Source organism: Dothidotthia symphoricarpi (genome assembly GCF_010015815.1).
Source record: "Dothidotthia symphoricarpi CBS 119687 unplaced genomic scaffold P153scaffold_20, whole genome shotgun sequence".
Classification (NCBI taxonomy): Eukaryota; Fungi; Ascomycota; class Dothideomycetes; order Pleosporales; family Dothidotthiaceae; genus Dothidotthia; species Dothidotthia symphoricarpi.
Window position 1 is genome coordinate 93,156 of NW_022985027.1, and position 20,919 is coordinate 114,074.

Below are 20,919 nucleotides of genomic sequence, written 5' to 3' on the forward strand. Positions count from 1 at the left end.
CACTCGGCTCTGTGATGCCCAGGGAGAAACTCGTCTCCCAGTTGAACAGACCAGGTAGCCACTTCTTCTTCTGCTCCTCGGTGCCGTGGTGCACGATAGGCGGCGCGCCGATGACGCTGCCGCCTGACAGCGTGTTGCCAACACCGCCCTCGATCCGACTACTCTCATCCACAGACACCAACAGATGGAACACATCCAGCTCTGCGACGGGGATGCCTGCAGGCCCAGGGACATCCTTGGGTCTGTACGGCTCTGGCACTTCGCCAAAGGAGAAGCCAGAACGCACCCACTCCATCTGCGCCTCGCGCGGAGCATCGCCCTTCTCTTCCCACTCCAGCATGTGTGGAATGATTTTCTCGTCAATGTATGTGCGCATGGCATTGCGCAGTTTCTTGTGCGATTCGTTGTAGTATGGCGACGCGAGGGAGCTGTACCAGGCGGGTTCGGCCCATGGACCTAGGTTGCCGAACGTCTCCCTCTTCTGGGGCTCCATCACGGAGGGAAGTGGAGCTTTTGCATCGGGTTTAGGTGTCGCCATTGTGTTGTGTTGATTATATTCGAGGCCATGGCTGCAGCGGGAATTGTGGTGGTAAATACATGGTGAGAGTCGACGTTCCTCGGTTCGAAAGTCGCGACTCGACTCGCATTGCGGGGTCGATCGAGCATCAGAAGACCTTCGGTCAACACGACATTGTCAAAGCACAGTCATAAAAAGTAGCAGAATTGACTCAAGGCCTTGGGCATTCATTCATGATAACGTTACAAGATGTAGAGATGGTGACTCTACATTATATACATGCCCTATCACTCGACCGCTATGGTGGGCGACACGTTTACCTCGCGCAGTAGCCTCCGTCAATGAGGAGATCGGAGCCCTAATGTTGTTAGTCGACGAAAAGGATAATGGCAATTGAGATGACTTACAGTGCAGTAGGAGGAGGCATCCGAGGCGAAGTAGAGGAAGGCACCCTTGAGCTCGGTGGCCTTTGCGTCACGGCCCATGGGGATCATGGAGTGCCACAACTTCTGGATGTCCTGGGGAACAAAGTCGGAGAGACCAGTGTCAATGTATCCGGGAGAGATGGAGTTGACACGGGCAAAGTCCCTCCACTCGTTGGCCAGAGACCTGGCCAAGTGGATGCAGCCAGCCTTAGCGACGTTGTATGAGGTCTGCTCCTGGGGGAAGTTGGCAATGTGGCCGGACATGGATGCGGTGATGACGAGGGATCCAGTCTTGCGCTCACGGAAGTGGAAGCCGACGGCACGGGCACAGTTGAAGGTTCCAGTCAAGTCGGTCTCGATGACCTCGTTCCACTGCTCAACGGAGGCATCGAGGATACCGTTGTCGGCAGTCTTGCCGGCGTTGGCGATGAAGACATCGACCTTGCCGAAGTCCTTGACGACGTTCTGGACAAGCTCCTCGCACTGCGAGTAGACGCCGACCTGGCACTTGTAGGCCTTGACCTTGACGCCGTACTTCTCGGTCAGCTCCTTTGCGTTCTTCTCAGCACCCTCTGCGCGAGAGTTGTATGTGATGGCGAGATCAGCGCCGTATTCAGCGCAGCCACGGGCGGCCTCAATTCCAATGCCGGTAGGGCCGGAGGCACCGGTGACAATGACGACCTTGCCCTTGAGGCTGAAGAGGTCCTTGAGCTCGGTTGCTTGGGGAACGGGAACCATTGTGAAGGATATGTGTTGGTATGAAGAAAGGTTTGATGGAGGATGGGATGGATCAAAAAGAAGCTGGGATAGAGGGGCAGAGAGGGGTTCAAGTAGTCTCTCACAGAAAAATGTCGTCTTTGTCAAACAGCTGATGGGCGCGGTCCAGAGTGACGTGTGGCCGCTTGTCACCGCGACTCCACGTCATGAAGCAAAACATGATTCGTCAATGGCACTGAGATGCGGGCTTCTTACCATGATAGTAGGGAGCTACGCCGGAGACCCAGCCGATAAACGGGGGTTGAGTGGGTTGGTGTGGGCGTTGGTTCGTCGGTGACGTTTGTTCGTTGTTATTTTGTGCCCCACCATCTTTCGATATGGAGCTTGGACGCTGAAAAGATAGCGTCTTCTCGCTTGGGACATGTACCTTCTCTTGCACCTCCACACCGTCTTCGTATCCGGAGATGTCGGGACCTCTTCTTCAATCAGGTACTTGTCGCCAAAGCCTGTGGATCGATGGTATCTCCCCGCTCAAGCGCCCTCACCAGGTGCAATTCTTTTGACAACGCGTTTCACCCCTGGATCAGATCATCTTTTATTATGCATTGTCATCAGCGATACCGTTGACTAACACGTCAATGCGGCTGACCCGCATGCAGTCTTCATGCGGGCCTGTGGGAGCTCAACCTCCGCCCCAGTCTCAAAGATCATTCATCGCCAATCGATCAGAATCATCTTCCAGTTTGGGACGTCGGTTAGGTAACCGCAGATATGCGAAGTATTCCTCCGTTCGAGTTGTCTGCCAGCTGTCGACGCGATAGAGCGAGCAACAGCTCTACATCACGTTCTGTCTGGCTTGGTGATGCAAGTATTTCACTGCGAGTTGATGGACCCCGCACTTCTTTCAAACCCCGCACCTTGATGGTGAGCACTTTGGCAAGAATGCCCCGAGAATCTCAGCGCAAAGACGAGTTGGTTAGGTTATGTGCAATTGTTGTTCTCAATCGATGCCACATTTATGAAGCTCTGTACCCCACCTCACATCACGATCCTTGGAAACTTCCCCTAGCACAGGTCCGCGGAGACATGAGATGTGTCCGCACGTGGGATGAAGAGCCCTTGAGTTGTCCCGTTATCCTCACGTGAACCTTTGTCTGCGACACCCTGATGTCCTCGGAAAAGCGCAGTGGGTTTTTGGTCCTCCGTTTCGCGTGAGCACGTGATATTCTCCGGCCAACGCCATATCCTTGTATCGACTCGCCGCTTTGTTCTTCATCATTTCCCTCAGCAGTAGATGCGTCGTCCAATGTCAACATGGCAGCTGCCAACGTGAAGCGTAACATTGGCCTTTGCTCGATCAAGCCAAGCACGCCGCGATGCGGGACACCTCAGCATGGAGTCTTTGCTTTTCCACGCCCCTCGCATTTCACCTGAAGCTTGCCATCAAGCTTCGCAATTGATCACTTTCCAACAGATACACTCCTAGACACGAAAAGCCCGAATCGCAGACATGGTGCTCCACGGTTTGCTCCCGAAACCCATCCCCGCGGACCTGATCACCGTCGGTCAGCTCCTCACGCACCCTCTGCACCCCGAGAGAGACTGCTTCCTCTCTGACATAGCGCAAGAGGAAGTCGAAGACCTCAATGACTACCACATCCAACTCCGCTACCGCGACATCTTCTCCATCGACACCGAGGGCCGCTTCATGACAAACTACGGCCATAAGTTCGACCTGGGGAGGATATACAGGCAGCCGAATCTGCTCACCGTCAAGGCAGAGCAGATGATCCAGCGCACCAGCCAGAGCCCATCGCAGGCCTTCCAGGCAGTATGCAACGACCCCGAGGCCAGACAGTGGATATACGACACGGCAAAGGAGGGCAAGGAGCTGTACATTGTGCTCGGCGTCACAGAGCTCAAGGACGCCGTCTTCAAGCGCGCCAAACTCCACGACGCCGGCGCCTCGAAGCGTCTCAACGAATCGCCCATTGAGCAAGGCGCCAACATCCCCACGCCGCTACGCTCCACCCTCGGAGGCCTGGGCAGCGAGCCAAACATCTCCGGCATCTTCGGCATGGACGTGCGCCGCGTCATGGCGCGAGTCACCACTCCCGCAGAGCCCCACAGTCTAACCGACATAGACTATCGATGGGTCTACTACGATGTCCCCGACAGCGCCCACAAGGAGCAGCTGATGGTCGGTCTGGGCAAGCAGTTGAAGGCGGACGAGCTGCGTCTGATGCTCGACTTGAGTGAGGAGGTGGTCCAGGGCAATCTCAACGTTATCAGCCAGCTTAGTCTCGATGCGTTGAGTGCTGCTGCTAGCCCCATGCTGCGTCCTAGCTCCCCGGCTTTGCGCGGACGCTCGCCTTCGCCGCACCCTGCTATGCTGCGATCGTAGGGCCGTTGTGGTGATAGGGTGTCGTTTTGACGATTGTGTATAACGAGAAAACTTGACGAAAAAGCACGAATGGAATGAGGTTCAGCTGGGAGTACAAACTTTTATCTTCTACACAGCATGATGAATCTGATAGCGTATGTACGACAACATACCATTTTGATGACCACTTTCTACATCGCAATCTACAGTGCTGGCCCATCATGAGAACCGCGACCCTATTGAAGAATTCTGTCTTTCCCCTTGATTTCCTAGTGAGTTCCTTGAACACGTTTCAAACCAATACTCCAAAGCATGATATTAATATACTAAACAACAAACCACGATCAAGACATCAACACCATCTCAGTCAGAAACCAACCCCCAAACACCCAAACACAGCAACCCATCGAAATAGCATCAAACACCCAAACAGCTAGTAGTGGAATACCTCCTAGCCAAACCAACACTCAAATTACCCCGATACAGAAATCAAGCATAATAAACACATCATGGCACATCCGCATTATCATTATTGCCGTCCAGATACATCTGAAAGCACATAACCCTTCCGCATCCACAAGACCCTGCTGTGTTTAGCTGTTCACACCCTCATTGTTGAGTGGCTTGAAATTGCTGCCAATATCGATTGTTGATCCTGTATCTGCATATCTACTTGTACTTGCAGCCACTTTATACTAATTAGACTTAGCTATCATCTTGAGCCGATTACCTAGTGAGGGCTTCAAGAGGAGGATCGTTGGATAATCATCACGCCGTCTTGCGCTTCAACCTTCACTGAGAGGTCTAGTGTTGTTTCTCAAAAACTTGCCGAGTTCGTATAAGCAATACGATGACGATACCGAGCACCAAACTCGCAGAAATGACACGTCTTATACACCGTGCCAATAAACGACTTCAGTTCTCTGGCGTAATTCATTGCGACCAAGGGTGACCCGCCTATGCAACTACCCCTTAGATGTGGTGCTCTCCTCGATCGAGCAGTCTCAACCCAGGAGTAGTATCCCAGCGCTATATCTCCCCCATCTCCCTGCCGACGCGAAGAACCAGCAGTCAGACGATCGCCATGCATTCTTCCTCGGAGTGTCGAAGAAGGTGCGCGACATTCTCGCGTCCCGGTTCTCCATGGATTACATCCATCCCGCAGCGGAAGACGCCGAAAAGTATGGACGACATTCAGAACATGTTTGCGTACCTTGGCATTGAGGAATAAGTTGACACTTCTCCAGAGTTAGACGATACTCCTGCTCTCCCCCTCTCGGCCTGGCTAGGTGGACGTGCAGTACAGGGCTGAACGACCAGAGGGGTTGAAGGAGGACTTTTTGGCATTTGTTCCATCTTCCTTCTTTCTGACCTGAAGTCGATAGGACCTGGGAAGGTTACAGGCAAGGCATGCTGGATCTGGTCACTGCTTCTCTCACGACGAACACGGCCGTGGATTTCGCCCGCTCACTGGAAAGAAGAGTGCAAGGAGATCTTTGCCCGGCGTGGAGGCGTAGACTAGATGCTGGCCATGTTCTTCCATGCACAATGCGCCGCGGCGAAGATAACCGCGGCGTTTAGGAAGCGGCATGGGGATGAAGTCATTTTCAAAACGTACGACGTCGCTGATGCCATCTTCTGGATTCCATTCGTTCTGCTCTCTTCGTTCCTGGATGTTGTAGAGCCCGGTTACTTGCCCGAGATGAAACGAGGGCACTTTGGCGTCTACAATCCATCCATCCAGCGATCGGTTGAGAAAGTCACCGCGTGACAAATATGGAGAAGACGAGATCCTCATCTTGGAGATGCTCCCAGAGTTTTTGGTCTTGACACTAGGCACCGAGCGGTCCCCTGCCGAGGACGAATTAACCCGCAGTCTTCGAATAACATTCAAGACGCACAAGTCCGTCAGTTTGGACTGTATTCGCGCTAGAACTCTACGTAGACATGCACAACCGACTACGAGACCAGTCCTTACACAGCTCTCAGACACCGTATCCTTCGCGAGGATAAACATCAAGAAACACGCTAGCCTTCCACAAAGACCTACGCATCGAGAACTGGCCGCAAGAGAACGACCACCACATGGCCACCTTCTCCGAAGACATCACGGCCTGGATACTAGGCGACCCCCACCGCGTCGCAGCATGCAAACTAAAGCGCACCGATATATCAAAGCTGTACGACTGCCTCCGCCAGCACCCGTGGCAATGCCGCCTGTGGAAGTACTACGTGCAAATCCACCTGCAGACGCTCAGTCTCGCATTCGTCAACGCATGGGTCAGTACGAAATGGACGCGGACAGCCAGTCAGCTATACTAGTCAAACACAGCGAGCCCATTCCAGGCTTCGGCAAAGCCGCGCCCGCAAAAGCTAAAAGTCGCCGTCGTGCAGCTGCAGTCCATTCTGCGCGCCGGCCTGCAGGCGGAGATCCTCGAGCTCGGCTTCGACTACCTCACACTGCACCGTTTCTGCTGGCGCCTACTGCGCGCGGTCAAGGATAAGTGCCGCGACGCGCTTGTCGGAGTCTACGGGCCTGACTATATCGAGAGGCAGAATCAGCTCCCGTTTGTTGTTGGCTATGTCTTCGCGACGGCGACTGGGTCGATGCAGTTGGCTGATTCTATGAAGATGAAGCGCTCGGATGAGGTTACTAGTGCTGTGCTGCGCGATGCTGCGGGGGTTGTAGAGCAGATGCTGGATGCTGGCGCGGGGGACGTGGTGGGGATGGTGATGAGGGAGAAACTTGGTGTGCCGTTTGAGATCCAGGATAGCGATGATGAGGAGGATGGACTGGAACGGATGAGGAATGATAAATAGCTCGTTTGAATACTGTTTTACTGCTTGGTGAACGGTGGTGATTTTGATACCGGGGTGATAGAATGAGAAGGTGGGATAACTGGAGAATAGCGGTCTGGATTCAGTGATACTGTGCTGATGCACGCTGTTGGTTGGAAGATGGAGGCAAGTGTCTCACAGACCGGGAGGCTTGAACAGTTTTCAACATGTGGAGTGACTGCTCGCCGGCAATTGCAAAGCCGTCTGGACATTGGACCTGATGCGTACAAGCACATGTAGCCATTGAAGCAGGATATATGAGGTAGTTTTATCCCACTCAGGGCCATATGAATCCAAAAAGTTATGCAAAATCGTTACAGTCTCACTACGATCCCCTCAAGCTTGTGGTCTGTCATGCGCAGTATTAGGTTGACTCATCGGCATACCAGTACCTCGACCACGGGCTGAATACGATTGATGCGTGCCTCGAGATGTGTTGCTTGCGCCACGAGGAGCATTGTGAGCGCCACGAGGAACATTGTGAGCGCCACGCGGATTGCCATAGCCACCACGAGGCGCGTTCTGAGCACCCCGAGGCGCGTTGAACATGCCCCGACCACCTCTTTGCTGGCCATGACCACGCGGCCCACCGAACTGCGGAGCATACGGCTGCGGCTCGCGTCTCCAGTGTTTCTGGAAGAACTCTCTGTCGACGGCATGTTTCTTCATGTCCATCGAACGCAGCACGACTGGGCCGCCCTTGTCCTCGCGTACCAGCACTGCGGATCGAAGCGGGCCTTGCTGTTGCTTCAACAAGCCGCGAAGTCGCGAAAGTAGGCCGGCGAGTTTACGCAGACCTTCCTGCTGATTGTCTTCCCATTTTTTAATCCGTTCTTGCGCGTCTTCGCGTATGATGCGCAGGACTTTGCCCGTGCCTGCTTCGTACCGGCCGGTGAAGAGGATGGATGTCCGGCCGAACCAAAGCTGATCCATGCATGCAACATGTGGTTGGCCCTCGGGTTTGCGCACTTGCGTCTTGAGTTCGGCCATTTGGGCTGTTGGGACGATGTGGCCTTTCTGCAACACGCGGATCGGAGCTCGGTACATTAGATGTGGTTTCTCTGCCGGACCGCCGCTGACTGCAACTGCTTCAGAGGGTGTGAGTTCATCAGATGCGCCGTCGTCGTAGGCGTCTGCTTCGAATCGTACGACGACGTTGAGCGGTCCCATCTTATAGCGGATGGCGCGGTAGTGGCTTGTTGCATCCTCCATACCCTCTGCAGGTCGAGTGAAGAATCTCTCAAAGTTGCTTCCGTAGCTTTTCCCATCTGAGAGCTTCCAGTATCCTCCTGCTTCTTTGCGGACGATGATCAGTGTGTTGTAGACTAGGAACAGATCCAAGCGGAAAGGCCCGTTGACTTTGCCTTGCACGAATTCAAGAAGAACGCGGAGATTGTTGCGGTCGGCCAGGACATCGACGTCCATGAACTGACAATCTGGATTCATGGCACCAAGTGCATGAAACATTGGCGAGTACGGGTTGTTGGGTTGCCGCACATAGTTGTAATCCGCGTACTGAAGGCCACTATCTCCATCTAGTTTGTGTGGTAGCGTAGGAGCCTGCCACTTTGCTGGCTCACCTGGTACTGCATAGCGTCAGGACATTAGGGGTCTCCAGCTTCACAACCAAGTGGTTCAGTGAAAAGAAACCAGCACTTACCAAAGATCGTGTTTGTACCGTCTGTGGAAGCTTGCCAATTGTAGCAACACAATAACTCTGGATCCTCGTTCCAAGTGATGGGCCAGGGAACGGGAACGACGGTGTCTGCTTCGATAGTGTAGAGTACAGCGCCTGCGTCCCTGGCAATAGCACGATCAAAGCGCAATCTTTTCTTCTTCTGTTTTACTGACAACCCTTTCGGTTTCTCAGCGTCGCCTTCAGCGCCCAAATCCACGTCATCTTCATCCTCTATGGCAGCAACCTCCATATCGTCAACTCCATCTTCTTCTAGGGCAAGGTCCTCGAGATTGAGCTTGTCTTCAGGATCCGGCGCCACAACTTCTGATCTTGATGCGACGGGCAGAACAACGGTGTTGAGTTGAGTCTGCACGCTGGCATGTGGTCGTGCATTCTGTTGTGTCTGCTCTCTCGGGCCCTGCTCCAATCTTTCCTGTTTGCTACGCCTCGGCCCACGCCCACGCCCTCGGCCAGGGGGTCTTTCATTGACAGCTTCATCTTGGATGTAAGCGTGTGACAACCCATTTTGATTGGAGTCACGCAAAAAACCTACCAGACATGATCTTTGGGGGCTTTCTGAAAGATGCAATCCCTGTCAGCGCGCCTCTCAGGGCACGTAATAGGAAAATGGTTTGGAAACCTTATGCAGTTTCACGTGCGAGATGATGAGATCGTCACGTTTGTGAGCTTGCACAATACAATGGGGCGATATCTCCTCGGCGGGTAAGATTGAGTTCAACAACTTTTGTGCTTTTTGACAAGTTGTCTTGCCTCCTGTGGATTGTGTAGAAGCGCGTCGTCGTGAAAGAGATGAGCGTGTGCGCACAGACCATGGCAAGACTGACTCAGTCAGCAAAACAATTTTGAGACTCGCGACCAACAGTTCTGCAGCATTGGTCTGGCAATCCATAATTGCCGTGATGCGCCGCATGAACCGTTCGTGCTGCCGCTGGCAAGGCTGACAGTGCCCATCCTTCGGTCTGCGACGCAAATACATGCCGCCCCCGGGGCCAACCGCGCCGCTCCCCCACATACAACGCCGGCGAACCACAAAGCCATCCCAAGCGCCACTAACGGAATAGGAAAGAATATGGGCTGTCAACGCCCCAAAAATACAACAATGAGCGCGAACTTTAAGCATGCTTGCAATCCATCAGGCAATGCGGCGCAGCAGTGTGGGTGGGAAATGTAGATAAAAGCAATAGTACAAAGGGGCACCCTTCATGATCTAAACCACAACACTCACTCTTCTTTTTCATACCATCTTAATTCCAGAAATCTCTGTACCCAAACAATGGCGACGATACTCAACTTCCTCCTCTTCAGCCTGACGCCATTCAGCGTCAAGGCATTCTACCCCCACAACGAACAATCACCACTGATCCCCACCCTCACACCCCCAACATTCATCGTCCCCCTCATAGTACGCAAACATCCACACCACCCATCCATACAATCCCCAACTAACAACCCCCAAGCTAGACAACCACCTAACCTACCACTTCCCCTCAACAACCTCCAGCACAACAACGCCCCTAGACCTACAAGCCCTACACACAATCATCAGCGCAAGCGCACCAGCCTCCCAACCAAATCTAATCTCCATCGACATCCCCCTGGACACAACAGCCCCCGCATCCTTGAGCATCTCCGCCGCATCCACCAGAGTCTTTCCAGCCCCCGACGACCATGAGATGACATGGCTCGACACCACGCGCCCCGGCTCGAACCTCGCCCTCTCCCAATTCGGCATTCGTAAGGGCGGTATGGTAAGCATCGAAGCGCGCAGCGCGCGCCTCGCCCTCGAAACACCCTTCCTATCCGTGCCGGTGGAGATATACAATATCCTGCTCATGGCCACACATCCCGTGTTCGATCACGAAAACACGGGGTTGGGTGAAGGGGTGGTGGACTGCGCCGCGCTGTCCAGGTTTCCGGATCTGGTTCTCGGGCTGGGGATGCAACGTGGGAATGATGAGGGGGAGGAAAGCGGCGGCGATGGGGAGGAGGGCGAGATTGTCATCACGCCTGAGCAGTATGTTATGCGGGTTGGGGAGGGGAGGTGTGTGCTTCTTGTGCGTAGTTTGGGGAGGGTTGAGGGGGAGGAGGTGGTGTTGGGGTGGGCGGCGGTCAGGGGGAGGAAGGTTGTGTTGGATTGGGGGAATGGAAGGACGGGGTTTGGGTGGTAGGTGGTGTGTTGTGTTGTGGGGTGTGCTTTTTCGCAATGTATATTTGTATATCTATCTGTATATATCACGACTGGAGTCCTATTTCTTTCCATTGGCGTTTCGTTATCAGAACCTATTTTTTTCTTAGTATACACATCATTCAGATGATGATTTGATTCGATATATCCGTATAAACGTGTCGTCTAGATTAGAACAACCCGATACAAATATAAACACCTCATGCTCACCCACCCTGCGAAATGGAACAACGCATCTCCATTCCTCCGAGACAGTTCTTCTACACGAAAACGTCCACAGTGACGCAGTAAGAAAGCAACAGGCATGCGTGAAGAAGACGGAGATGGCATATATCGGTAGACTGTAGACTAATACTACTTTATATCGATAGCAGAAGCAGACATCCTTCCCACCCCGAAGAACAGCAGCGATATACACATGCGCCTCACTACATAGAAGTCACCCCCCACTCCATACATGTACCATGCCCGATCGGCAAAAACCGAACCCAAGTAGAAAATTCTCTTCAAATTCCATTCATAATCACAGTCCGGATACGTCAACACGCAATTACTAGACATAGCAAAAACATCACCCCCATCATTTGTGCAGAAAAAACACTTGATATCTTGTGATCCGGCCCGGCCATCTACACCTCCAGTCCTGTCTACAAACACAAACACAAGCACACGCAAAATCACGAACATAAAGCACAAAAAGCAAGTAAAAACAACGCGTTAAACAAGGTACATCTACAAACCAATCCCATCCCATCAAAATCTAGGGTCCAATGTACAAGCTAACCCATCTCCATCTACCCCCATCCTACGGCAAGAAAGACAATGCAAATGACAAAGAAGAAGACGCACTAGACGCAAGAAAAAGGCTCAAAAATATACTATTCAATCCAAGTCCCAACGCCCACACGCGACCTCATCCCATGCAATGCCCCCCCTTCACCGACACAATCTAGTGCTGGCCAACATTGCTACGACGACGATGCGCGTTAGCATGGCGACGAGCCTTGTAGCCTGCCTCCTGGGTGACGGTAACGGTCACCTCCTCGATAGCGATCTCGTACAGGATGCCGTCCTTGGTGTACGTAGTGGTGGAGCAGTCCGAGGTCTGGGCGGCGTCGGCGCCAGACGAGGGGGAAGGCGTGATGAGGGGTGCAGCGGCGGACTCTGCGGCGGCGGCGACAGAAGTCACAGCCGCGGCGTACGCGGCGCTTTCCTCAGTGGAGTAGGCGGCTTCGCTGGAGTAAGCGGCGTCGCTGGAGTAGGCGGCCTCGGAGGAGGCGGAGCTGTAGACGGAGACGCCGCCGCCCCACTTGTCGGTGGCCTCAGACGAGGCAGAGGCGTAGGACAGGGTGGGGACGGAGACGGAGACCGAGGGCTTGACGGTAGCGGTTTGGGCCTCGGTGTTGCCGTTCTCGAGGGCTGTGGCGTACTTGGGACCGAACTGGATGGGGACGTTGCCGCAGAGACCGTCGGATGGGCCGTCGCAGTCGTCGTTCTTCAGGTTGCTGGGCATGTCCTCGATGTAGCACATGCCCTGCTCGGCCTCGGTCTGCAGGCTGGGGGTGAAGTGCGAGCAGTCCTCAACTCGTCCCGAGGCGTTGGTGCAGTCGTCCACGGCAGACTGGAGCGTGTTGATGTTCCAGCCGTTCATGAAATCGGCGTGGTATCCGTAGCCTGGTTGCAAGTTAGACGTGTTAGGTGTGAAGTTGGGCATACAACATACCAGTGGGGTCACCGTTAGACCAGGTGAACTGTCCGTCAATACCCTTGAAGGCGTATGTGTTCCAGATGGTCTCATAGAAGAGCGATGGGAGACGGGTCTCGTAGCCCTTGGGGCAGTTACCGCCGTCGATCAGGTCAGGGTAGGCCATGTGGCTCTTGTGATCGGCGCTCTTGACGTCCTTGCCGTTCCAGCAAGACGGGAAGAAGATCTCGGCACGGATACCATCGGCGCAGTTCTCGTCCATGAACGACTTATCGGGCAGGAAGTGGCGGTAACGCGAACCCTCGGGGTTCTTGGCGTAGTTCAGGCAGTTGAAGCCCAAAGACTTCTGTCCAAGAGAAACCTGGGTCTTGTCGTCGGATGTCCACGATGAGGTTGGCAGGTCAGGCACGGGACCGGTGAAGTTGCGCAGTTGGCCGTCTCCAGCAAGCATCTGGAAGCCCTCGGGGAAGGCCTTGAGGTCCTCTCCGAGAAGCAGGTAGTAGGCGAGCATGCCACCGACCTGGGGAACCACCTCGGTCTTGCCACTGGTGTGGATGAAGTGGAGGGAAGGCGTCCTGGGACTGTTAGTACGATTGTGGTGGTCAAATCGTAGCAGAATGCGCGTACCAGTATGCCGACTTGTCGTCGCTGAACTGGCAGGACGTGCAGTTCGAGTCTCGGAGCATGTCGTAGGTGGTCGTCTCGGCGAAGTCTGGTGCAAGTGTTAGCCAATTGTCGCAACTACGAGAATTGCAACGCGCAGTGCAATCGCGACACCGGGAGCAATCCTGGATCTGGTCACTTACTGCTTCCACCGTGGATGGCGTGGACGTGGCTCGAGGCGACACCGGGGTCAACAATGGGATCGAGACGGGCAAAGGCCGTTCGGGAGTGGCATGGCATGCGCCAGAAAGCCTCGGTGGTTCCGGAGAGGAGGGCCACAGTGGCCGAAATGGTCGTGTAGGACTTCATAGTTGCGTGGTTGAAGATGGTAGTCCGGTGTGTACTAAAGGGGTTGACAGGCTACTCGACGCGTTGTGGTTGTTGAGTGGATCGAGCGTTGGGAGTTCGTAGACGGGATCGTTTGCTTTTTCCGCAATCTCGGACAGTCACTTGAAAAGTGAAAGTGTTTGTTGGCAGGGAGCGGCGCGGTGGGTAATTGAGCCGGAGTCGGTGAAGGTTGACGGTGGATGACTAGTATCTGCCACAGCCGCCAGGACTTTCAAATGAATTGAATGCCGCGCGCGAGAATATCAGGATACACAGGTAAGGAGTGTGAGGGCTGCGAGGTTGACGCAACAACAGCAGTCGGTAGCGAATGTATAGTTGCAAAAGGAGCGACTGGGAAAGAGAGACAAAAAGCCGCACACGCAGGATGATGTGGTGAGAGAAAGGGGAAAGGCAGGATTCCCACCAGGATGCGGGCGCTGGGGTTGTTTTCTAGGAGATGAAGGCGTGCCCCACTCGTGGCCGTGAAACCCTGGTCGTGGGCGGCTGGCGACGCTCCTGTTGGCCGACTCCTGGCAGAGACCCCTTGCCACTAGCACGCAGTCGGTAAGCTGAAACAGGGCAGCGCAGCAGGGGACAGCGCTGCCATGGGCGAGCCATACTGTCTTGAGCGTGGGCCTGCCGGGGCGCTGACACTCAGGCACCCGTTTGCGGTTCTACTATGTGCACCCATACTTTCTCCTACGTGCGCCCATACCCACATCGCGCCGCGCTAACTCAATAGCGCTCACTAGTAGTCTTCCCTGTAATAAACGTTACATATCTAAAGCTAACATAATAGCATCACAACAACAAAGAGATTTTAGGATTTTTAAACTGTATTCTGTCTTAGCACCTCTATTTTAGCTAGGTAGAAACTTCAAAAAAAATCTTTAACGTTGTTGCTAAGGTGTAGAGTAAAGATGTTGTATATGTAAGAAAAAAAGCCCCTGTAGGTGTGTAATTACTAACGCGGGAGCTAAGATTTTAGCGCTTTCGTAGCTCGACGCCAAAGTGGGTATGGGTGCACCTAGTAGCAAGTATGGGTGCACATAGTAGAACCGCCCGTTTGCCCTCCTCGTCGTCACCGCTGCCCTCTCGCGCAACCTTATTCGCACCACGACTGCGGCTTCATCAGGGCGCACGCAGCCCATGGCCGCACAGGGACGGGACATCATGTCAGGGCACAGCCCGCCGAGCTAACGTCCAGCGCAAGAGGTCAGCTTCCGTGCGCGCACCATCGCAATCTCCAGCACCACCTCACCAATCCCACTCGCCTCCAGCATGCCCTGCCCCGGTTTTCCCGCGCGTCGCAATCGCACGGTTGCATCGTGAAGCTAAACCTACCAGCCGGGGGAGACATGTCGAGGGGGAAATGCCGCCGAGCATGCTACCGTAGGTAATCCCACGACACGACTCTGCACGTAGGTAGGTAACTTTGGTGCTGCAAGCAACCACTCGTGAGCTAGACGTTTGGCCGGGTGCACGAAGATGCCAACTCCCGCGCTGCTCATCTTATCGCGCGTCAATAAGATTGCCCCAAGAGGCGATCAACGTCGCGGCAGCGCGGCCAAGTTGTGTGCGTGGCCGCGTGATGACGGCACGGCGTGCTGCGAATGGGCGAAAGCGATATTTGTGCATCGCGCACAGCGTGGCGAGGCGAGGCCGAGTGAGTGAATGGTTAAGCGCTTGGGAAGGATATTTTAGGGGCCGACCATCACAAACCTATCGATAACATCGTCTTTTCCCGTGCAGGTGGCTGAAAAGCAGATGGCGACTTCCGACTGGCAGGCCGCCGTCACCCTTCAATAATCGCAGCCTTCGCCTGATGTGCAAATCTTTTCGCAAACCATAATCGTAAAACTGTAATCGTCGTCTACCTGGTAGCTCGTCGTCTCAGGGCTGACGAGGCTGCAAGGCTATCGTGGCGAAAAGCTGGATGCCGTGAAACATTATAGGTACCGGGGAAGGTATGCAGCTTCTTTTCCAAGCAGGTACGCCGCACCCTACATCCCGGGTGTTGCTCAGGAACACGGTGAGTCTGATTGGTCGAGCGGCGTAATGCATAAACCGCCATAACCATCCCTGCCTTACCAGCATGGTCGTCTGCAACGATGTCTTGTCCCCCTAACCATGGTGAGTCCACCTTTACGAATGCCAGAAACATGGGATCTGCTATGATGACGCAGGCTAGACTCACATCAATGCTTGTTTTGTCGATATATTGCATTGCACAGGCGGCACTTTCATCTCCTCGATCCGCAATCCCCAGCTCCCCCGCCTCCAATCCCCAGCCGTCTTATCGTTCCATTCACATCCTTACATAGCCAATATTCCCTGCTCACGTGCTTGTCCGATTGGGATAGACTTGCCTGTTACACGGCAGCGACAGGCGAGTTAACGTCAATCAACCTATACCTGTTATAGCCTTCAAAATGAGCGTGACACAAGGCTGACGGTAATATTTGCTTTTCTCGAAGAATTCTACCCCAGTACCACCACAAAAGCTTGATGTAAAACACGTTGATTGCTACACTCAATCCCCACAAACGCCTCGCTCTGAATCGCAAACAAAAAAGAAACAAAGGTGCCAGCCGACATTCCAGCTATGATGATGGGTTCCACCACATCCTCCTGCATTTTGCGTAACTCCTACCCTTTTTCTTTCTATGCGGAAACGGCACATTCATACGTGATGATCGTTTGAGTACGGACAACTCATGCGATCAGCTGCTACGGCACTTACTGCAGTCAACCCCATTTGGCTGGAGACAAAAGTGTGGGACAATCGCGAGACCATGGATGACATGTTTAATGCGTGAGGGCTCATCGCTAGCCACCACATGCTCGTCCAAGGTCAGGTATGATGCGTTGGAAAAGGTACGTTGATGGTGGACAGACATGAAAGGACTGCAGTCAACCTCGAATTCCGTCTGAGAGCCCACAGCAGTTGCGTATGAGGATGGGGGCCGGCTAGAATTATCGTGTGATGATGACGATGATGGGGAACTAAACTCTTCTGGTAAACGCGGTGAGCAAACTTCACCCCCCATTTCCGAAGAACCATCCTAGTACTTCTTCGCCTCCATACCCTCTGGAGGCTCGGGAACCACAGTCCTGCTGCCAACGTTGCCCCAATCTGTACTCAGCACTGTACCGCCACTCTCTTGGTAGCTCTTGAGCATCGCGCGCTGCTGCTCAGCACCTGCACCCGCATATAGTTTCTTGAAGAACGCAGAGGTCTCGTCGCCTTCCATGTCGTCCTTGTCACCGAGATCGTCCATTACCACCTTGTCCCAGTTCTTGACGCCTGACTTGGACGACGTTGGGTATACGGGAGGTGACTCCTGGTTGGACTTGCCCGAGAGGACGTGGGAGGGGATGGCGCTCTTCTTGTCGTCTTCCACCTCGACCTCACGATCGCCCTCGATATCGTGCCACTTAAGCCCTGGTTTGGCTTTCCGTAGCGTCACCTCCACCTTATTGGGTGTCACCCGGTACATGGATTGTGCGGGGTCGATGGACGCGAAAAGGGGATCAGCGGAGAAGCTCCATTCTGACTTCGTATCGCCGATGGGGAATGTCACGGAGAGCGAATCCTTCAATATCTCCACAGTCGCCTCGTCCTTAGGAACACCTTTTGCGAGGATACTGAACACGATGTTATCGTTGTTCTGGTACCAGTCATGCTTGATCTTGTCTGCAGGCGTGGGCACCACTGCTTTTGGTGCTACGGGCGTGTCTGCTGTCTTTGACTCGCTGTCCTGGCTCTTAGCTGGCGCAGACTTAGCGGTCGATGAGGCAGTCGGAACATTAACATCAGGAATGTCTTTAATCGTAACCTGCCTCCTCTCGTCACCTTCAGGAATGTCCTTCAGCTTGGCCGCAACCTTCATAGTCCAGATGGGCAACATCTTCTCCTTGTCATCCAGCTTCTTAACCGTGTTCAGGAGGTGTTCTGCATCTGCATAATTCCCGAGGAAGTACAGAGCGATAGCTCGTCGAAACTGGGCATCCTTGATAAGCTCACGGACGGCGCGTTTGTGTGCGAGAACGACAGCAACTTCGGCATCCGCGAGGGCTTCGGCGTACTTTGAAGAGCGCTGATAAGCTGTAGAGCGACTGATATAGTACTTGACTGCAGTCGGGTTCGAGGAAAGAGCGTTGGTGAGGTGCTGGATAGCTTCTTCATAATTGCTTGCGCTGAGTGCAGCGTCACCCTTGCGAGCCTCGTCCATAGCGGGGTACAAGAGGACTCGAGTTATGTAAGGATGTGGTAGGGTATGCTGGAGTACAGTGAGAGTGTAGATATGGCAGACGAAGTTTTGTGAGAGTTGAGAGAGTGTGAGTAAGTGTTGAGTGGGTGTGCGTGTGGAAAATCTTAGAAAGGAATCACAACCATGGAAAGCTACTGCTGCCTCACCTAAATCCAGGGTCTAGAAGTACGCTAGCCACAACCGGCATAGATGCCTTCACACGAGTTTTGGAGCTCGAGTAACAACAGCGTGAATGTTACGCATGATTCAACGATTGAGCAGATGTGCAACGTGACGACTTGGATATATATTTTTCTTTCAAATACCCATTCACCCTCTTCCTGCCACTCCAATGAGCGTGGAAACGCGCGTGAACGTCACTTCGCGCTTTGTGTGCTGCAATATATACATACAAAGTCGACGCTGTGTATGATTTAAAGAACTCTATTATGCAACGTGTAAGAGTCAAGAAAGATGCACGCATTGGTGTGACAACATACATGGTATGACAAGTGAGAATGGGCAAATTACACAAGATTCAAGAGGATTACCGGTGAATGAAACTTTTCAAATTGCAAATGATGGACCTTGTGACAAAAGAAACCCTTTATGACTGAATACAGTGCCGTAACAGGCTACCGAATCTCCGCCGTGAAAAAAGTAAATGTGCACCTCTATGATCCTTGCAGATGATCCATAATTTGCCAACTAGAAACAATACCGCTCCCTCATCATCAATCTATCTAAAGAAGTAGTGCGGCGCCGAAGAGAACACCAGCCGCGACCATGCCCATGAAGCGCAGGGGGATGTCGACGCTGGGGGCTGCACCGGTACTGCCGCTGCTGCTGCTGCTTCCACTGCTGGCAGCTCCGCTAGGTGTGCGAGTGGCCGCACCAGAACCAGCAGTTGCCGTCGACTCGCTGGTCTCACCAGCGAAATGAGAGCCCGTACCGTCGAGACCAGGGCCTGTACCAGCGCCATCCTTCATGTACTGCGATGCAGCTGTGGGAATTGCAGGAAGACTAGTACCCTCGACCTCCCACTCATCAGACTCAGCCGGGCACTCGGAAGCCGAGCCGCTGGACCTGTAGCCACCGTCACCACTGGGGTTGGCGGTCGCTTCGTAGGCAGCCTTCAGACGGTCGTAGTCGGCGTTGGTCTCGATCTGGCCGTTGTTAAGCTCAACGATTCCATAGCCGTTGGGCTCGACGGTGTACTCATAGGCGAGGCCACCAGAGTACACGCCGGTCATGTTGGTGTGGTAGAGGGAGGCAATCTCGCCCCATTGGCGTGTGTTGGTGATGCAGCCAAACTCGGACAGGAAGATGGGCTTGCTGTAGTTAGAGTATGTCTCGACCTTCTGATCCCATCCGGATTCTTGGAAAGACGAGGGGTCACACCAGGAGTAGTCGTTGAAAGCGAAGAAGTCAGAGCGCTCATCGTCGGAACCACAGTTGAAGTACAGAGCCTGGTGTTCGATGTTCTCGGAGACGTCGGCAGCGGAGTAACCAACAGGAATAATGCGGTCAGCACGGTTGGAGATATATTGCTTCATGTCACGGGTGACAGCCTTGATGTAGGGAGCGGCGTTAGTGTTAGACCTGTCGTTGATAACCTCGTTACCCGAGAACAGGACTAGCAGATTGTTGTAATCCTTGAAAGCGTCGATGGTAGCGAAGACGGACTGCAGGTAGACATCGTTGTACGAGCGGTGGAGGGTCTCAGCGTTCTCACGGTTAAGCGAGTACTCGGGTGTGTTGGCATCAAGAGCCAGGTAGATACCAGCATCGTCGAGCATCTTCATACCCTCGTCGTGGTTCTTCGAGTTGTCGATTGTGTAAATACGGATGGTATTGATACCAAGCTCCTTGAAGTTGGCGACATCGCGCTCCAAGCTCTCCAAGTCAAGCAGAGGGTCTTTTGCGTCGGCCGCACCACCTGCATTTGGATCAGTGTTATGCTGACATTCCAGGAATATGTAATAACGTACCTGGCTGGTAGGCGACACCACGAATGTAGAATCGCTCGTTACCCGCGAAAAAGGCATTGCCTCGGACAGTGATGGGTGTAAGGTTGCCCTGAGACGCACGAGGAGCCATGCTCCCCATTGCCGAGCCCAGAATTGAGAAAACGACGAGAGACTTCATGATGGGTAGTATAAAGAAGGAGTGAATTAAAATAAAGTAGAGAGGCGCAAACGGATGTCTAACGAGTGACTGGTGAAAAGCGAGAAAAGTTTGGGTTGAATACGGTCAATAAGAAGGCTCTGAGAGAAAGACAGGGGAAGTTGGGGGTGAAGTATTTGAGGTAGGCGCACCAACATCTTGGTACGCCATTCTATGTGGAACTGCCAATTCCTATCCAAGTTGGTGAGCGTTGGCACATTTGGAGCCAAGGGCGGATTATGCGCGCTTTGGTGGAGCGGAATGTTCTCCCAAGCAGCCCCAAGCGCCGCCGAGCCTTGGTTAGGGCCGATTCCCGATTATACCAGCGGCGCCCTCTTGTGTAGAGTCTTGAGGTCAACAGTATTACGCGTTCGTCTCGCTGTTAAAGGTAATAGCGACTGCGCGCTACGAGCACAACCTCGCTGAATGAGTTGCTGTGGTCGTCCCAAGATTCGTGCGAAGGCAGTCGACTGGCTGACAGCGGAAAAAACAAGATAACGCGTGAAACAATGACAAGAAATGAAGAGACCAAGAGAAACCCATAATCTACCGAGAGACTAGATCATGGTAGATCAGGACCGGCAGCGATGACGACACTGACTATAGGTATCCAGCGCGGCATTGGAAACAGCAAACCGATTTGGACGAGGAGGACCGCATGTCTGTGCAAGCTGGCGAGAAGTATACAACATTGGTGCCGTGAGAGTTAGATGTGGGGGTTATTGAAAGGCGCATCTGAGTGAATAGTTGACGTCGCAGATCGCTGCGGCTCAGCTGAAACCGGCAGCAGCTCCCCAGTGACCGAAGTAGCGCCGGATCGCAGAATACACAGTGGCGTCCACATCCTCCTGTCAAACATCCCCGTATCCCAAAGCGACATCAGCCTATGTTTTGGACACCAACCCGTGACTGACCGGTAGCTTGTTCCTTGTAGTACAGAATGTGGACTTCAAACTGTTGGGTTACGCAGAAACTTATCGTGTCAAGGTTACCTATCGAGTTAATGTTTCGGCCCTAGATGATCAAATGTCAATATTGAGA

At 53.5% G+C, this 20,919-nt stretch overlaps 9 protein-coding genes across 9 annotated transcripts; 4 read left to right on the forward strand and 5 right to left on the reverse strand.

The window, feature by feature from the left end:
- Positions 1-731: 731 nt before the first annotated feature.
- Positions 732-2,160, reverse strand: P153DRAFT_369960 (L-xylulose reductase-like protein). The gene is made up of 2 exons (XM_033668905.1): positions 925-2,160; positions 732-875 (listed from the first exon to the last, which is right to left on the reverse strand). Exons 1-2 carry the CDS (start codon positions 1,678-1,680, stop codon positions 834-836), a joined length of 798 nt encoding a protein of 265 aa, XP_033519667.1. The 5' UTR covers positions 1,681-2,160; the 3' UTR covers positions 732-833.
- Positions 2,161-2,821: 661 nt separating this feature from the next.
- Positions 2,822-4,230, forward strand: P153DRAFT_369963 (uncharacterized protein). Its single transcript, XM_033668906.1, has one exon. It carries the CDS (start codon positions 3,170-3,172, stop codon positions 4,061-4,063), a length of 894 nt encoding a protein of 297 aa, XP_033519668.1. The 5' UTR covers positions 2,822-3,169; the 3' UTR covers positions 4,064-4,230.
- Positions 4,231-5,573: 1,343 nt separating this feature from the next.
- Positions 5,574-6,862, forward strand: P153DRAFT_434374 (uncharacterized protein; the record flags this gene model as incomplete). Its single annotated transcript, XM_033673077.1, has 3 exons — positions 5,574-5,656; positions 5,787-6,322; positions 6,375-6,862. The coding sequence occupies 3 exons, from the start codon at positions 5,574-5,576 to the stop codon at positions 6,860-6,862; spliced, it is 1,107 nt and encodes a 368-aa protein (XP_033519669.1).
- Positions 6,863-7,216: 354 nt separating this feature from the next.
- On the reverse strand, positions 7,217-8,808 carry P153DRAFT_299913 (uncharacterized protein; the record flags this gene model as incomplete). Its single annotated transcript, XM_033664303.1, has 2 exons — positions 7,217-8,466; positions 8,541-8,808. 2 exons carry the CDS (start codon positions 8,806-8,808, stop codon positions 7,217-7,219), a joined length of 1,518 nt encoding a protein of 505 aa, XP_033519670.1.
- Positions 8,809-9,382: 574 nt separating this feature from the next.
- Positions 9,383-10,747, forward strand: P153DRAFT_400112 (uncharacterized protein; the record flags this gene model as incomplete). The annotated part of the gene is made up of 2 exons (XM_033671787.1): positions 9,383-9,981; positions 10,037-10,747. The coding sequence occupies exons 1-2, from the start codon at positions 9,853-9,855 to the stop codon at positions 10,745-10,747; spliced, it is 840 nt and encodes a 279-aa protein (XP_033519671.1). The 5' UTR covers positions 9,383-9,852.
- A 966-nt stretch (positions 10,748-11,713) lies between these two features.
- On the reverse strand, positions 11,714-13,441 carry P153DRAFT_299688 (uncharacterized protein; the record flags this gene model as incomplete). The annotated part of the gene is made up of 4 exons (XM_033664293.1): positions 11,714-12,438; positions 12,488-13,044; positions 13,097-13,181; positions 13,276-13,441. 4 exons carry the CDS (start codon positions 13,439-13,441, stop codon positions 11,714-11,716), a joined length of 1,533 nt encoding a protein of 510 aa, XP_033519672.1.
- Positions 13,442-16,524: 3,083 nt separating this feature from the next.
- On the reverse strand, positions 16,525-17,694 carry P153DRAFT_378766 (SGS-domain-containing protein; the record flags this gene model as incomplete). The annotated part of the gene is made up of 1 exon (XM_033669822.1): positions 16,525-17,694. One exon carries the CDS (start codon positions 17,692-17,694, stop codon positions 16,525-16,527), a length of 1,170 nt encoding a protein of 389 aa, XP_033519673.1.
- A 761-nt stretch (positions 17,695-18,455) lies between these two features.
- Positions 18,456-19,860, reverse strand: P153DRAFT_299990 (glycoside hydrolase family 72 protein; the record flags this gene model as incomplete). Its single annotated transcript, XM_033664307.1, has 2 exons — positions 18,456-19,651; positions 19,704-19,860. 2 exons carry the CDS (start codon positions 19,858-19,860, stop codon positions 18,456-18,458), a joined length of 1,353 nt encoding a protein of 450 aa, XP_033519674.1.
- Positions 19,861-19,956: 96 nt separating this feature from the next.
- On the forward strand, positions 19,957-20,444 carry P153DRAFT_110937 (uncharacterized protein). Its single transcript, XM_033661903.1, has one exon. It carries the CDS (start codon positions 20,053-20,055, stop codon positions 20,302-20,304), a length of 252 nt encoding a protein of 83 aa, XP_033519675.1. The 5' UTR covers positions 19,957-20,052; the 3' UTR covers positions 20,305-20,444.
- The last annotated feature ends 475 nt before the right edge of the window (positions 20,445-20,919 follow it).

Bases quoted from the DNA above. Each gene is read 5' to 3' on its own strand.
- P153DRAFT_369960 (XM_033668905.1), bottom strand. From the start codon at position 1,680: ATGGTTCCCGTTCCCCAAGCAACCGAGCTCAAGGACCTCTTCAGCCTC. The intron at 876-924 runs GTAAGTCATCTC...TAACAACATTAG, and splicing joins ATGCCTCCTCCTACTGCACT to GGCTCCGATCTCCTCATTGA.
- P153DRAFT_369963 (XM_033668906.1), top strand. From the start codon at position 3,170: ATGGTGCTCCACGGTTTGCTCCCGAAACCCATCCCCGCGGACCTGATC.
- P153DRAFT_110937 (XM_033661903.1), top strand. From the start codon at position 20,053: ATGTGGAACTGCCAATTCCTATCCAAGTTGGTGAGCGTTGGCACATTT.